Source organism: Podarcis filfolensis (assembly GCF_964270895.1).
Source record: "Podarcis filfolensis genome assembly, chromosome: 1".
NCBI classification, from domain to species: Eukaryota; Metazoa; Chordata; class Lepidosauria; order Squamata; family Lacertidae; genus Podarcis; species Podarcis filfolensis.
Genome location: NC_139604.1, coordinates 64,272,423 through 64,290,191, shown reverse-complemented (window position 1 = coordinate 64,290,191; position 17,769 = coordinate 64,272,423). Strand labels below are relative to the sequence as shown.

Sequence of the window (17,769 nt, the reverse complement as noted above, 5' to 3'; positions counted from 1 at the left end):
GGTGATGGAAGAAACTGCCAGGGGAAGGGTGAATCGGAGAAAATCACTTCCCTCGCATTAGCAAACACCATTGCTGCATCAAAAGCACAAATGTATGCCACAGTGGTAATGACGTTTTCAGGATCTTCTAATGCCTTTTCTTTCCTTTTAACAGGTAGCAGTTGCTGCTGAATGTAAGTACCACCCTTATTATCTGTTCAGATTTCAATTCTGTCCCTGATAGAGGGGTCACTGGTGTTGATTTATGGTTACCTAACGCAGCTCTGTAAATGCTGTTTGAAACCTGTCACCTCTGTACCTGTTCCCAGGCCAGAAAGCACCCCTGGAGTTGTTAACTTGTTACTTGAATTTTATACTTTTCACATTATCCGGTTTATGAATATTAAATGGTATGTTGATAGGCTTGGTTCCCTTCAGATTGATTATTCCACTTCTGTAGATCTGCTTGGTTTGTACCAATGCAACAGCTTCTACACTTCGTAGTTTCTCTCTTGCAGAAAACCTAACTCTTTTCTGTTGCTATGAACAGAAAGTCACTGAGAATGCTACATATTGGGCTCATCCAAGGCCCTACCCCCTTTTTTGTGCCATTGCCATACAAGTATCCTGGCATTAGATCAGTTCTGCATACGAGCTGGTCTCTTGTTGACTCTTGATCTGCAGAAGCACCTCTTCCCACCCCACACTGCTCACCAGTTTCATACTGTCCAGAGCTCATATAACAGACAGAGAGTGTTTCCCCATACTTCGTAACAAATATTTCATTTAGAAAAAAACTCTAGCTAAGCAAAGGCATTTAGCTGTTGGCTCTTTTTTCCTTCTGCATAGGTGTTAATGAATGTGGATCTGTAAATGTAACCGTATCAGAAACAGAAATACATATCCAGCCACCTGACAACCATACAATAAATAATGTAACTTTTGCAAATGGAACACGTGCTGGAGTGCAACTATCGAATACGACGGTATCTGGACTTCAACCTGGCACGCAGTACGAAGTGACTTTTGAGATTTCTACCAATAAGTCATGCTGCAAAATCATTACAAGTAAGTAATGGGCTGGAAGAGATGTTTACGGATCTGAAATGGCATTGGAGGCAGTTCTTACATTTTAAATAGAGAGAAGATTGCTTGGATTTCTCACATGTGTGCGATTCTGCTACTAGTAGCTGATTCCAATAATACCAGGCGCTGCTACTGACTAATGGAACTGAACTGTTCGTTCTAATGCAAAGCACAACTGAAGTCTATAGCCTCTAACAGCAGCCAGCCATCTGATCAATAGTGCAAATGACAGCCAGGGTTCTTCTTCCCATGCTTAGCTTTGGAAAGCAAATGGCTCCTCCTACAATTGTGTGCACTTTGCCTCACTCAGGAAGTTTCCCTGCTGAGCTGTACAGGTTTTCCTTTCGAGTCATGTTTGTTCATGCAAGCAAATAAGTCCAAATGTAAGCCTCCTTCATTTGGTCCACATTTGGAAATTTGGGGGGGGGTTCTGTGTAGTGCTTTGAAACAGTAATATTCTTTAAATAAAAATAGTTGGTTTTAAATTCAAAGAGAGCACTCATTTTGTTTCCCTGTTTCATGCGGCTATTTTTTTAAAAAATAATAATAATGGATTTGGGGGTTTTAATTTTCAGAATTTGTTGCCTTTCTTGCAAATAAAAGAGTAGTTTGACATAATCCCACAGGTTATGGTAAGCTGCCTGAGCATTGTTCATCTGACTCTTGTACCTTTGTGCAATAGAATGCAGTTTTCATACAGATCGATAGAACGGAATATTTAACCTTAAACAAAAATGTCCTGTGGCTTCCAGGTATGTTTGCAAGACATATCAACTGATATACCTCCCAGGAGTAAAATCTCGAGTGGCACCAGTGCATGAGCTTGTGGTGTTGCATCTTCATCAGTTTTGTTGCCTTCTGTTCATAGGTAAATTGTTAATGAATAGGAAGCGCCTGCTTGTAAATTCCCAATTATTCAACTGGTGTTGTAACATATATCCTCAAGCAGATGGTAACAAGACTGAAGGAGAGCCAAGTGCTGCAAACATTTATTCAAGTGTGCCTTCAAATGATTGATGCAATTGCACATAGAAAACAAATGTTAAAATTTAAATTGCACCTATGCTCACTCTGTTTCTTCACCAGAACATATTAAAATTAAAAGTATAAGTTTAGTGCAATTTAGGTACCTTTCCATTTTTATGTTACTTATCAAAACATGTATAACTGGAGCAAAAGGAGCACAGTTTTTGCAAACCAAATTGTAATGCCTTGTATTTCTTAACAGATTTTGGGTAGCACATTCTCAAATGGAGATATTTTCTTTCAGTGATGCAGATAAAGCCCTTTTTCTTTTTCTTGAACAGAACCCAGCCCAGTTTCTGACATCAGCCTTGAAAACCGCAGTAATTCAACAGTAACTTTAAAGTGGAGCAATCACGACCCAAATGCATCTAACTACACTTATCGGATACTAATAGAAGGAACTGATCCTCCCAGGAGTGAAACTTCTGCCACCACCAGTGCAGTAATTGGGGACTTGAAACCTGGAACATTGTATACATTCACAATATTTCCACAAGTCGATAATGGTGCAGTTGAAGGAGAACCAAATCATACAACTGTTTATACCAGTAAGTAAACATTTGAAATGTCCTGCACATTCACATTTTACTTATGCATTTGCAGTCTTATGTGGGTGGGTGGGGAAAAATAAATGGAGAGCAGGTTTGCTACCCACCAATGGTGAAAATAGTTTTTTAAGTCCTCCACCTCTCTTACCTGGCTCTGGGAAGGTTGCAGGAGGGCTCTGGGAGCACTTCAGGGCCCTTGTGCGACCTTCACAGAGCCCACTAAGCAGCCCTCGACCTCACAGGGGTGGGGGCAGTTCTGAGGGTTCCTGGCTTTGCCTGATTTTGGTTTTTTTGCGCTTGGACCCCCAGAAATGAACCATCACATAAGTGGCAGGTCCACTGCACTTTGCTTCCTTGTGCAACTAATGTGCATTAAGGCTATGCCTTTCCAAGTATGAAAGATGCTTTAGGAAGTAGGTGGGAAATTGACTGCAGTTATTAAAAATGTTTACTGAGTTTATACCAGGGTATGCACTGAAGGGACACGGGTGGCGCTGTGGTCTAAACCACTGAGCCTAGGGCTTGCTGATCGGAAGGTCGGTGGTTCGAATCCCCACGACGGAGTGAGCTCCCGTTGCTCGGTCCCTGCTCCTGCCAACCTAGCAGTTCGAAAGCATGTCAAAGTCCAAGTAGATAAATAGGTACCACTCTGGCGGGAAGGTAAACGGCATTTCCGTGCGCTGCTCTGGTTTCGCCAGAAGCAGCTTAGTCATGCTGGCCACATCATCCGGAAAAACTGTCTGTGGACAAACATTGGCTCCCTTGGCCAGTAAAGCGAGATGAGCGCCGCAACTCCAGAGTCGTTCGCGACTGGACTTAACTGTCAGAGGTCCTTTACCTTTTTTTTTAATGCACTGAATAAGTTTGATTTTTTTTTTAATTGATTCTACAGCAAGTTTGTTCTTGGCAAGTAAAGGTGGAAACAGATATGACAAGTAGCTGATGCCTCCTAAGTGAATGTTTAATCTCGACGAAATATTAGCTGTAGGAATTTATGCAATACTAAATCTGATAACACTTCCTTAAACAGGGCCCAATCCAGTTTTTGGCATCCAGGTTGAAAACCGCAGTGACACAGGAGTAACTTTAAAGTGGAACAACCCAGATGATTCCAACTACACTTATAGGATACTAATAGAAGGAACTGATTCTCCCAGGAATAAATCTTCTGACACCAACAGTGCAGTAATTGAGGGCCTGGAACCTGGAACATTGTATACATTCAGAATATACTCACAAGTCGATAATGGTACAGTTGAAGGAGAACCAGATACTACAACTGTTTATACAAGTAAGAAAAATCTATGATGATTTCTAAGTGCCATGGGTTCCATAAAGCTACATTCCCTGCATCTTCAATATGGAGTCAAACAGAACTATAGCCAGAAGGCCTGTAATGTGCTGGGGAACTAGTTTTCTGCACACTTAGTTGCAGCTGTTTAATACGATATGCTTGTCATTTTAATGGAATGGATGCCAAATTGCAATTGTTGGACGTTCTTTTATTCTTATTCTGAAATTTATGCTCAGTTGTAGAATTGACAGGGGTTGAGAATGGGGGAATAATTCTGATTCCAATTTATTGGGTGGGGGAGAGAGAGCCCTTTTGCCAAGTTCATAAGCAATATGTAGTAGTGACACAGAATGGAAGTGTCTGCAAGGGGTTTTTTTGGGGGGGTGGGAAGGAGTGAAATAAAATTTGATATTGTGAGAGAGCTAACTGGGAGAAGATAATGCAAGGCCTATAGGTAGCACTGACTCTGCCAAATAACTTCCCCCAATTTTCATATTTTAGTATGCCGTCTTGCAACTTGATGCAGAAGGTAACATAGAAATGTTTTAAATTAGTACCGTGGTACCTCTGGATGTGAACGGGATCCGTTCCGGAGCCCCGTTCACATCCTGAAACGAACTCAACCCACGTCTGCGTGTGTTGCGATTCGCCACTTCTGCGCATGCGCGTGATGTCATTTTGAGCATCTGCACATGCGCGAGCGGCGAAACCTGGAAGTAACACGCTCCGTTACTTCCGGGTCGCCGCAGAGCGCACCCCGAAAATGCTTAACCCGAAGCTACTTCAACCCGAGGTATGACTGTACATGCAAGTGGACTTCTTTAATTTTTGCGGGTTCGAAAGCAAAACTTAGGCATCTGCCCTCCCATTTTTATTTTTTTGTGGTGAAAATATTGAAATCCCCACAAAAAGGTCGTCTAGTTAAATTATAGTAAACCTATATCAGGGTCAAAAATTTCTAGCAGTAACATCTAGCAGTGTGATAAAAAAATTCCCTTCATCAGTGCGGCTAAAACCCTTTTCCTCTTTTTAACAGAGCCCAGCCCAGTTTTTGATATCAGTCTTGAAAACCGCAGTAATTCAACAGTAACTTTGAAGTGGAACAATAGCGATCCAAATGCATCTAACTACACTTATCGGATACTAATAGAAGGAACTGATCCTCCCAGGAATGAAACTTCAGACACCACCAGTGCAGAAATTGGGGACTTGAAACCTGGAACATTGTACACATTCACAATATTCCCACAAGTTGATGGTGGTACAATTGAAGGAGAACCAAATGCTACAAGTGTTTATACAAGTAAGTCCAAGTTCATACAAGTAAGTAAACATTTCAGACTGCCTGTTTTGTACCATAAAGAGTTAAAGAGGAACGCCAGCCGAAACATAGCCGTTCCGTATCATTTTGCTAGACTAAATGTATTTTTCCTTGGTCAGTCCCCTTCCTGGCCAGAGCCCCCTCCAGAGACATGCCCCAGTATATAATTGAGGATTCATAGAATCATAGAATCATAGAGTTGGAAGAGACCACAAGGGCCACCGAGTCCAACCCCCTGCCAAGCAGGAAACACCATCAGAGCACTCCTGACATATGGTTGTCAAGCCTCTGCTTAAAGACCTCCAAAGAAGGAGACTCCACCGCACTCCTTGGCAGCAAATTCCACTGTCGAACAGCTCTTACTGTCAGGAAGTTCTTCCTAATGTTTAGGTGGAATCTTCTTTCTTGTAGTTTGGATCCATTGCTCCGTGTCCGCTTCTCTGGAGCAGCAGAAAACAACCTTTCTCCCTCCTCTATGTGACATCCTTTTATATATTTGAACATGGCTATCATATCACCCCTTAACCTCCTCTTCTCCAGGCTAAACATGCCCAGCTCCCTTAGCCGTTCCTCATAAGGCATCGTTTCCAGGCCTTTGACCATTTTCGTTGCCCTCCTCTGGACACGTTCCAGTTTGTCAGTGTCCTTCTTGAACTGTGGTGCCCAGAACTGGACACAGTACTCCAGGTGAGGTCTGACCAGAGCAGAATACAGTGGCACTATTACTTCCCTTGATCTAGATGCTATACTCCTATTGATGCAGCCCAGAATTGCATTGGCTTTTTTAGCTGCCGCGTCACATCCTTTCCCACAGGAGGGAAGGGCCCAATGTCTACTCAACCACAAAAGGAACTGCTGCCCAAATGCAGAAGCAAAGACAATGCAAGAAGTGAAAGGGGGGGACAGGAAGATGTCAAAGGCCATTAGCTCACACCAACAACTGGACTGGCGTATCAACCAGAACTCTCCATAACGAAGTGGACAGATTCATGGAGCATAAGGCTGCTAACCAAGATGGCTATGCTCTCTGCCTCCATAGTTGGACGCAGTAATACTTCTGAATACCAGTTTCTGGGAGAGAGTGCTCTTGCGCTGAGGTCCTCCTTTTGGGGTTCCCCACGGGCATCTGATTGGCCAACATGAGAACAGGATGCTGGACTAGATGGGTCACTGGCCCAATCCAGCAGGCTCTTTGTATGCTGTTGTGATGGTATGGGAAGAGGGACCCTCTTTCCTGTGCATCAGTGTCCAATTGCCTGTGCCTGCCCCAAGTCAAAGGAGGCACCCAGTGACAAAACGTGAAGACCCAAGAGTTCACTTTTCCCTGCTGCATCACCTAACTCAAAAGTGTTGCCTGTCTGGCTCAGTCTGGGTGGAAATGCTCAGGAAATGGACTTTCGTAAGGTTTGGTGGAACCTCTCACAATATTACGAACCATCACAATATTACCAACTGTAGTCAGCGGGTCTAGAGGTCCCCGCCTCTAATCACCACCACAGTAGCCTACACCTGACAAGCTGCAATGCAGAAGGAAGGGCCCCTTTTTTGTTATTCAATATGTGCTTGCAGCAGTTGCTAGAAGATTGATTGCAAGTATTAAGAACGTGATTATCATGTTATTTTAATATTTTAAACTGAATTTTAGAATCATAGAGTTGATTGTAGTACAGTTCTCTATTTAGCAAGTAAAGCAGAGGTGGTGATATAGCAAAAGTCTGTATAAATGAACGTCTAAAAATTTTGTACCTTAAAAGTAAAACTGTATTTGTTTTTTATAATGTAAATGTTAATATTCCAACAAAACATTAGCTTACTACATTATAGTTAAACTCTATACCTGTTCAAGAGATCTCTTTCACATCTAACAGTGTCATAATATTTCCCTTCGCTTGCATAGCTAAAATCCTTTTCCTCTTTTTTAAACAGAGCCCAGCCCAGTTTTTGATATCAGTCTTGAAAACCGCAGTAGTTCAGCAATAACTTTGAAGTGGAAAAATAGCGATCCAAATGCATCTAACTACACTTATCGGATACTAATAGAAGGAACTGATCCTCCCAGGAATGAAACTTCTGACACAAACACTGCAGAAATTGGGGACTTGAAACCTGGAACATTATATACATTCACAATATTTCCACAAGTCAATAATGGTGCAGTTGAAGGAGAACCAAATGCTACAAGTATTTATACAAGTAAGTCCAAGTTCATACAACTTAGTAAACATTTCAAACTGCTACATTTCTTTACCATAAAGATGCATTCTGTACATTCAAAGTATTTACTCAAGCAGGAGATGACAAGATTGAGGTAGACAAGTAGATAATGGTAAAACTGAAGGAGACTCAACTAATGTAACTGTAGATACAAGTATGTTTTAAGATTTCTCTTAAGGGTCGTTCTATACATTCATGATACATACTTGAGCAGAGTAGGTATTATATGATTGCCCTTGTAGTTTCCTGGCTATTGGTGATTATGCTAATACATCTGCATAGTTAACGCACACTAAAGATACTGGTTGTTGTCATTGTGGTTAAAAAAAAAGAAATTGCATGCCTTAAGTCTCTTATACTTAGAATTAGTATTTTTAAGTTGATTCTGAAGTACATTCCTCTGACAAGTGATGATCTACTGCAGAATGTGTGACCTCTACATTAGCTGCCTCTGCCTATCCTTCAATTTTTGTCTTATACCGTACTCTAACAAAATGGTCGCCAATCATAATGTAGTGACCTTTTACATTTCTCAATGGACTTCTGATATCACTGTTTTAATATTGTGATGCAACTTTATTTTATTGGCACAGCTAGATCCATTTTCTTGTTTCTTGAACAGAACCCAGCCCGGTTTTTGACATCAGCCTTGAAAACCGCAGTAATTCAACAATAACTTTGAAGTGGAACAATAGCGATCCAAATGCATCTAACTACACTTATCGGATACTAATAGAAGGAACTGATCCTCCCAGGAATGAAACTTCTGACACCAACAGTGCAGAAATTAGGGACTTGGAACCTGGAACATTGTATACATTCACAATATTCCCACAAGTTGATAATGGTGCAATTGAAGGAGAACCAAATGCTACAAGTATTTATACCAGTAAGTAAATTACAACAGGTGGAGATTCCCAGTCTCTGCATTTCTGTACCATAAAGTATATTCACAAAATGTGCTTGATCAGAAGCTGACAAAATGGTGGTAGACATGCACGTGTCTACACAATTAAATTCAGTTTTCATGTTAAATACCATTTATTTTCCACAGTTACATATTGTTTACAGGTGCAGTATTCTTCTTGTTTTTTTGTGAGAAGCTAGCCTGCTTTCCCATTTCAATGATTTACTCTCTCCCCACCCCAAAAAATTCCTGCAGATGCCCAGGTCTTCCTGAGGTTGCTGGACTCCCAACTCCCATGACCCCCAGCTATAGGGGGTGGGGATAATGGGTATTGAAGTGCATCATTCTCTGGAGGGCACCTCTTTGGCTAGCCTTTGCCTTAGAGGCCTATTACAAATAAAAGGGAAGTGGTTCTCCCAGGAATGACGCTTCTGATGTCCCCAGTGCAGCAATTAGTAGCTTGGAACCTGGAACATGGTGCAAATTCAAATATATCCAATAGCAGCTGATTTAAAAAAACAACAACCGAAGAAGACCAAGCTAATATATCTGTTTATATAAGTAAGCAAATTAAAACGGGCCGATTTCCAAAATGATATTCATTGCTATACCATTTAGGTACCGTATTTTTCGCTCTATAGGACGCACTTTTTCCCCTCCAAAAATGAAGGGGAAATGTGTGTGCGTCCTATAGGGCGAATGCAGGCTTTCGCTGAAGCCTGCAGAGTGAGAGGGGAGAGCCCCAGCGCCAGCCCCACAAGGTCGGGGGACAGAGGGAGGCGGAACGCCGCCATCCCGCTGTCTCCCGAAGTGGTTTGGAGGCTGACGGCGGGGAGACCCCGCCGCCAGCCCCGCAAGCTCCGGGGACAGTGGGGAGGCGCAGCGCGTCTCCCCGCTGTCCCCGGACCTGGTCTGAGGGCGGGCGGCAGGGAGAAGAGCGCTTCTCCCCGCTGCCTGCCCCGCAAGCTCCGGGGACAGTGGGGAGGCGCAGCGCGTCTCCCCGCTGTCCCCGGACCTGATCTCAAGGCGGGCGGCGGGGAGAAGAGCGCTTCTCCTCCTGCCTGCCCCGCAAGCTCCGGGGACAGCTGGGAGGGGCAGCGCGTCTTCCCGCTGTCCCCAGACCTGGTCTGAAGGCGGGCTGCGAGGAGAAGAGCGCTTCTCCCCGCTGCCGGCACCACAAGCGCCTGGAGGGGGAAATAAAATTTTTTTCCTTTATTTCCCCCCCAAAAAACTTGATGTGTCCTATGGGCCGGTGCGTCCTATGGAGCGAAAAATACGGTACTTTACGTACATTCGATTTTGTCTTTGAGCAGAACAAGCTTGAGGTTGGCCCAATTTAAGAAGAATCTGTACAAAGATGTTCTTGGACACTTAAGGCATTTCCCACCCCCTGTGGAAAAACGTATATATTCTGGGTGAGGTTGTACAGGAGGCACAATGGATCTTCCCCTTCCCCTTCTCCCTGATGCCCCCTGATGCCTCCGATCTGCTGCAAAGATTCCCCCAAACCTCCAGAAGTGATTGAGAGTATATAGGAAGCTTTAGGAGGGAGGAGAGGGTGGCCTGTTGCGCAAGCAGGACAGCACAGCTGGATTTCAGGCAGCGTACTTACCCTTATTTGTCCCTCCCATGGTTCAGATCTCACTTTCCTTTTGCTTTTCCCCCATATAGAGCCCAGTCCTGTCTCTGGCTTCGATGTTGTTGATATTGACACAATGAACGTAACCTTAAGATGGGAAGACAACGATGCTGCTTCTTCAGGGTACACTTACATAGTATTGTATCAACAAAACCAAGTGGAAATGAATGCGACATCACGAAAAAAGAACGTTACCATTCTAGGACTTTTACCAGGCACCCTCTATCGCTTTAGTGTATTTCCACAAGCAGCAGACAACCTCACCAAAGGGGACCCACAAACCACACACAGGTACACAGGTAAGCAATGAAAAGTGTTCCTTAAAGTGCTAACAATAAGTATTAAAAATACGTTTCCATGAGAGAGTTGAATAATTTAGTGTGTGCGCGCGTGTGGCTTATAATAACAAAGGAAAATATTTTGGAGGTTATGATGCCAATTTGGAACACGGTTCAGCTTATATATATATTTTAAAGCCTTTTTTCCCCTTAACAGCTCCTAGCTCAGTCACCAACATCAGAGTTACAGATGTCAGTATAACAACAGTCAACTTAACATGGGAAAATCTTGATGCAGCTTCTTCAGAGTACACCTACAGGATACAGATTGGTGGTGAAGCTATTGAGGACAAGATATTCCCAACTACGAGTGCTGAAGTTTCAGAGCTAACTCCTGGGACCAATTATACATTCAGCATTTATTCAGTAGCAGGGTATAATCAAACTGAAGGGAGACCAGGCAGCATAAATAACTGTACAGGTAAGTCTGTTAAATGGCAGAAGGGCAGAATCTTCTCCTTTATATGCTTAAGCAGATAAGGCGATGTCTGCAGAAAAGGGACAGGGGCTGAAGCAAACAAAAGTAGAGCAGACTTCATGTCTTTTTTGAGGAAAAGTGTTTTATTAGGCTACCATATTTTAAATCTTACTTATTTTGCTTCTCTGTGCCCTGGGTATGTGTACAAGGCAAATGAACAAAGGAAAAATTATCCTCACCTTCATGTCTATAGCACTTGGTGACATCCAGCCAGACTATGGAGTGAAGAATGCCTGAAGAAAATACGTCCACCTGTATGTGCAAACTAAGAATAACCATTCTTAGATTCCAACCCTAACCCCTGCTTACTTAGCAGCAAGACCCGTTGAATTCAACAAGACTTGCGTCTGAAAAGACATAGTTAGGACTGCGCTGTTAGATGCAGTGTTAGAAACAATTAATCTTCTTTTTAGTTCCTGGTGATAAATAAAGGATTGGATGTAGAGGTGCAAACAGAAAAACCTCTTTGGTGTGCAAAAAGGCCTTATCTAATTGAGTGTTTTATCTCTTGCATAAGATACAAGAACTGCAATCCTTGTGCTTCCGTTTGCGCGAGGTGTGTGCAGTCTCTTGCCGTGTGGTCTTGCACAGAAGCCCCACATAATGCCTTCTGTTAGCCCTTATGCAGCAGTTAATTGCAAGACCAGCCCCCTTTTTTTGTCTAACACGTTTTCTCCTGGCCAGATGGATGTTATATATTAGGCATGTCCAGCAGGTCAATTGTGATCTACCAGTCGATTGTGGGGTGTCCCTGGTCAATCGCCCCTCCTCCCCAAAACAAAAGGTCAACAACTTTGGTCACTCGTAGATCACTGGCACTATTTTTATAGTGGGAGTAGATTGCAGTCTCTAGGGAGTTGGACATGCCTGTTATACGTGATCCAAATTCGATATGCCATTTCTCCTTGTGCCCTCCTTGTTGTGGTGTGTCTTGTCTCCTATTGTGAACAAACTGAAATGCATACAGTGGAACCTTGGTTCTCGAACAGCTCAGTTGACAAACAAATCGGCTTCCAAACGCCGAAAACCCGAAAGTAAGTGTTCCGGTTTTTGAATGTTTTTCGGAAGCCGAACGTCCGATGCAGCTTCCGCTTGAGTGCAGGAACCTCCTACAGCCAATCGCAAGCCACACCTTGGTTTTCGGACGCGTCGGAAGTTGAACGGACTTCCGGAACGGATTCCGTTTGAGAACAATGGGACCACTGTATTGTAAAGAGACAAAGTAGGGAACAAACCTAGTAGGAGGAATTAAGAGATTTGGTTCTGTTCTGCCCTGCTGCCTTTTACATTCAAGTGTTGTGTGTGTTTATTAAATACCCTGTGTGACTAGCCTGCCTTCTTTGTTGTAGATGCTGCAAGAGTGGAGGTGTTGAACTGCATGCAAGTCGCCAAGCAGCCAAAATTGATTCTAAACTGGTCTAATCCAAAGGGGAGGTTTGCTGACTTTGGAGTTGACGTCTTAAATAGTACTTGGGGCAGTAAAAAAATATTGGAAAACCATACCACAGTAACAGATTTGAACTACTATACCAACTACACTGTTAGAATTGTCACACATTCGTGTGGGAAAGATAGCCATCCTCAGGAAAAAATATGTTCCACAAGTATTGGCGGTAAGCATATAGTTGCTTTGTTTAGGGTTGTTGGCAAGGAATGCATAATGGAAATGGGTTTCTGAACTAGATAGCTATTGGCATTACATAAAAGGCATTACATAAAATAATTATATTGCATCGCAAATTTTAGGCCCAGTGAAAAGGTGTGTGTTTGTCAACAGAGATATACGTGGGTGTGTGGGTGCTTAAAAATTAGAAATAGTTTTATGACCACTTATTTGAGAAAAAGAGTCTTTCCATTTTTTTGCTAAAGGAAAACCTCACAGCTGGAGAGTTCATATCTTATTATTCTTTACCCTTTTGTCCCTTGTTTTTATGCAATTGTGTCTGTTGTGGGGGGGCGGATACCAAAGCTAAAACAAAAATAAAACAGAATACCATTAGTGTACACAGCATAGAACCTTGTAGTACTTTCAATATGAACAAATTTATTATGGCACAAGCTTCTCTGGACCACTTCAATAGAATATATTAGACTGTAGGTATTGCGTGAAAACTAAAGTATTTCTAAGCAAGAAGATGCCAGTCCAAATAGGAACATCTTACAGTGCTTTCAGAAAATATTAAGCTTTTGTGAAGCTCCATGCAAAGGAAGTTGCACAGTTGTGGGGCAGCCACCAAGAAAAGTCTCTTGCAGTTTGACTTGGAATAGAGGGTCTTAAAGCTTTCACAACAACAATGTTTGCTGCTTGATCCTTTGTTGTTTGCCATGTATGTAAACCACTGCAAGGAACATCTATGTGGTGGCATCATGCATGATGCAGTTGCAATGTGTAGTGGCATTTGGAGCTTCTGAATGAAGTGGGTGACTCCAGGTGGTAACTTGCACTTTTAAGAGTTGTAGAGTACAGAAGCCACCATACAAAAATCATTTCAGCAAATCTCAACATAGCTAATGTGCTATACAGATAATCAAGAACTAGGCTATTCTTTGCAAACAGGCCGTTGTGTTCCTTTGTAGTGCTGCAGAAAGAGATTTGATATACAAAAATTGTTTCCCCCACATTCCTAACATGTTTGTTCTATTTGTTTTTATATGCTTTATACTAGTGGTTTACAGGTTTTACATTGTATTTTTGCTTTTATGTTTACTGGTTTTATGTTGTACACTGCTTTGAGACTTTTAAAATATTAAACAGTTTATAAATGTTTTCAGTTAACAAATATTTGTTTTCCAGACCCTCCATCTCCACTTACAGCCCCTACCATTGTGGGAACCACTCACAACTCCTTGACAGTTCAGTTCAGTAGCTTTAATGCAAGCCATGGACCTTTAGTAGCATATGCAGTAATCGTCACATCAAAAGGTAAAACAAAAACAAAATGCATGGCCAGCACAGCCATTTTATCATTTATTTTAAAAAATCTGTCTTTATGTAAGAAGCTCTGTTCCATACTTTCTCTTTTGTTTTTAAAAAAGTAGTAGAAGTAAAATTCTGAGACTGCATTTAGGGTTGATACCTGCACTATTGCAATGATCAGATCTGATTGTTTCTGGCAACGGTGAAGGAAATGTCAACATTTTTTGGGTGCAATCAAGATTGTATTGATTCCTCAGCAAAACCAAGTTTTGTATCCCACTTTGTTTCATGTTTATATTGCTATAGAGCACCTGTCAGCATGGTATTGATCAAAGCTATTATATCAACCAAGATTGGAACTTGAACGCATTGTGTTTTGACTATACACGATTTTGGCTTTAGGCTCAATCCCCAGAATGTAACCCCCATGTAACTTATGGGTTTACTTCTTTTTTTAACTTAATATTTTGATTTTGGACAATATTGAAGTAGCCGTTGAATATTTTACTGCTATTGAACTCTATGAGTATCTAAAAATCTATCACTTTATATTTTCTTGATAATTACGGTACATGATGATGTATTCTCATTTTCCCCCCCATACAGATGTAGTCTCTGCAGAGGCCTTGAAATATACCTATGGTGATTTCATGAATGGGGGAGCAGATGCTTACGTTGCATATGTCAAAGATGTGCAAATGCGTTCCTCTTCCTCCTCCAACAGTGAGCAGCATACTATTGAAATAGGAGACGGATCCGTAACACATGGTTATGTCAGTGGGAAGTTAATCCCACTTAATTCATACAGGTATTTTAATTCTATTTCTAACTCCATTTCCCTGAGTCGTGTTGATGACTAAAACATAAAAAATGAGTAACACACACTTTTTCTTTTAAAATCAAACTCTGATTTCAAATCCCATTTTTTTTCTCCTCTGCCTTGCATTAGGGTATATGTTGCTGGTTTTACTCGCATTGACTATTTGAATGACACCATCGACGAAAAGGAGAGTTATGTCTCATTTTCAAAAATTTCAGATGCTGTTGTCTTACCTCAAGATCCAGGTACATTTATTTCTTCATCATCAAACCTTTTATTGGCATCACATCCAAACATACAAAACAAATCAATACACAATTACCACTTCCCCAGTGGCAAAAACATTTGCTAAAAGAAAGGAGGCAGAGCAGTCTATCGTCACATCTCTAGGTCTCCAGAGAGATCAGATGTCTGCAGTGTATTTCGACGACAAAAAAACAAATAGAGATATTTAGCCACTAACTTGGTGAGCTCCTGATCATTCCCCAGTAATAGAAAATGTATGACCTCCAACTTTGGTTTCCATTTGGGGATACAGAGTTGATCTAGAAATTGCTGGCAGAGATCAGCATATAGTTTACAATTAAGAACCATGTGTGTAAGGGTTTCCACCAGGTGGTCTTCACATGGGCAAGTTCTTTCTCCTTCCACCCTGCCTGAGAACCTTCCCCAAAGGAGAACCCTGTTCTGTTCCCCTCCTTGCCAAAGCGTAGCCTTACACCTTTGTGTTTCAGATTGTGTCTAATGAGCAGAGTATATAAAACCAACCCTGTGGGGTAGTACATTGCCACCACTCCTTAAGTCCAAACAACCTGGAATTCCCAGACACTACTGGGCACCCCTAAAATTCTAGGGAAGCAAAAGCTAAAGGCCAGACCCTCTGTTTCCAGAGTCTCGGGTTAAACACTTACTCAGTAGCAAGTGACCAAGAGATTGGGAACTAGATTCAATACCCAAGAAGACAGCCATCAATCTTATATGGCAGGTTTATTAAAATTAGTAGTAGCAGAACTCCAAGGTCTGTAAAATAAAATAACCTTTAGAAATGCAAACCCCACAGTGAGGACCAAGTATGCTTGGCAACTGTAGAATGCAAATGTACTATTGGGATTGCAGTGGAGCGCTGGGAGGAAAAAGGGGGAGAGAATGGAGTGTTGCAGAATACTGAACAGAAAAATCCCACAGTGCACCATTTTTTCTTGTGAATCCCACTTAAACATGGAATCCTGCATGTATCTAACAGCCTGACCTCCCTTACCATCTGATGTCTTGTGTGAACTACACACTGGATTGGGCATAAGGTCCTAGTACTAGCTATTGAATTTTCTTTGCTCTTGAGACTTTCATCCGCTTTGTGGCTTGTAGTTGAGTCAGATGTGCCCTGGAGCAGGCTCCAGTTCACCTTATGGGAATTTTCCAGTTGCCAGCTCATGGTCAGTAGGGGCAAAGCCTTAACCATATGTCCTGGTTCAGAGGACACAGTAAGAAGAACCTTAGAATAATAGAATTGTAGAGTTGGAAGAGACTTCTAGTCCAACCCCCTGCAATGCAGGAATCTTTTGCCCAACATGGGCTACAACCCTGAGGTTAAGAGCCTCATGCTTTTACAGGCTGAGCTATCCTGCCTTGGCTGAGTTCAGTGCAGCACCGCAGTTAAAAGGACTTGAGGAAGGAGCAAAGCAGCTGCAAGCTCCTCTCTGGGAGCCCACACAGTTGGCTTACTATGTCAACTGAACCAGGTCTGATACGTGTAACAGGGGCGAGACCTAAACTCTGATTTGTTCAGGCACCACTGAATTACACTGAACGACCCTTTGCTTCCTGAGAGTTCAGCTAGCAATGTCTGCTCATTTTAGCTTGTTTGGATAATGGGAGATTCAAATATCTCACGGAATCATTATCCTGCCCAATAATTTTACCCAATAAAATCTCAGTGCTGAATAGAAACTGTGAGCTCCTGCCTAGCTAAGACAACAAAAGCTAGTGATTGCTGAGAGTACACTTGAAGGGCCCTTGTTAAAACCTTGTGGTGGTTGTTTTTTCGCCTTGCCGTTATGACTTGTAAAGGAGTTAAAATCGTTTGTTTCTTTTCCAGATGTCATCACAGGAGCTGTTGTTGGATGCATTCTGGCTGCTGCTGTTATTGCTGCAGGGATTGGTTTTTTCATCTTCTGGAAAAAGAGAAGGTATATTAGCTACTGCATAATTCTTTACAAGGATGTAGTTGTGCATAACACTTCATGATGCAGGTCTCCGCTGCTTCTCTTTCACGTATTTGGAATGCTTGGGCTCTGTTTCTACCATGCATTCAAACCATCTTCAGGCTGTCTGTCTTAGGAAGGTCAGGAGGCCTTAATTATTTTTTATCAGGGTGTAATAACTCGGCAGGCAAGAAATAGGTACTCCTTAATGAACCAGCTAAGTCCAAATACAGAAAGTCCTGCCAAACTATGACTTGATAGGTCAGCAAAGGTTGGTCTTTAAAAATAATTAAAGTTGCTTTACTTCTTTTCTTAGTCTTTATTCTCTGAGTTCCCCATGGCCACAGCTGACTATTCCAGGGATACCCACTTGATACAGTGCTCTTGAAGGGAGTTGACATTTTATCAGAAGTCATGCCCTGCTGATACTATTTTTTTTTCTTTTGGGAAGGTGCTGTTGGTGGATTTTGTTCACTCTCAGTGCCTGATTGCCATAAAGTTGGTCTAGAAGAAATTCCTCCCTGATGAGATTGGGCTTGTGACCCTGGGTAGTGGTTTCTTTTTGGCCTTCATGGCTTGGATGGTTTACTTCCTCAAAGGCTCTGGATCTGTTGCTCTGCACACTGTTCTTCATAGAATGCTGTGTAATCTGCAATCAGCGGCGGAGGAAGCTGCTCGGGTGCCTGGGGCGGCGCACCCAGGGGCGGGGCGAGCTGCCCATAGGGGCGGGGCACACCATGGGGCCTCTGGAGTTTGCCTGCCTCTTCCCACTCAGCTGCCCTACAGCTGGGGAGGAGGCAGCGGGTGGAACGCTTGGGCAGTGTGGAGCCTGCGGGCACCCAAGCTACTGTGTCTCTCCCAGGAGAGACACATGGCTCAGGCGTGCTGCAGGCCCCGTGGTGAGTGCCGCCTGGCATTTTGTCACCCCCCTCAGTGGTGACACCCGGGGTGACCCACACCCACCGCACCCCCTTTCTCCGCCCCCTGTCTGCAGTGTGTCA

General features: G+C 42.7%; 1 protein-coding gene across 1 annotated transcript in view; it reads left to right on the top strand.

Annotated features, from left to right (window-relative positions):
- The window catches only part of LOC310750573 (receptor-type tyrosine-protein phosphatase eta-like), an 87,120-nt gene that overhangs the window by 56,119 nt on the left and 13,232 nt on the right, over nt 1-17,769 (top strand). Inside the window, exons 2-15 of the mRNA XM_083588974.1 lie at nt 155-173; nt 829-1,047; nt 2,373-2,639; nt 3,670-3,930; nt 4,970-5,236; nt 7,181-7,447; nt 8,091-8,357; nt 10,047-10,313; nt 10,510-10,773; nt 12,180-12,443; nt 13,625-13,753; nt 14,354-14,555; nt 14,697-14,812; nt 16,663-16,753. Coding sequence (XP_083445100.1) covers nt 155-173; nt 829-1,047; nt 2,373-2,639; nt 3,670-3,930; nt 4,970-5,236; nt 7,181-7,447; nt 8,091-8,357; nt 10,047-10,313; nt 10,510-10,773; nt 12,180-12,443; nt 13,625-13,753; nt 14,354-14,555; nt 14,697-14,812; nt 16,663-16,753 — 2,900 coding nt within the window. The remainder of the gene's footprint in view (nt 1-154; nt 174-828; nt 1,048-2,372; nt 2,640-3,669; nt 3,931-4,969; nt 5,237-7,180; nt 7,448-8,090; nt 8,358-10,046; nt 10,314-10,509; nt 10,774-12,179; nt 12,444-13,624; nt 13,754-14,353; nt 14,556-14,696; nt 14,813-16,662; nt 16,754-17,769) is intronic.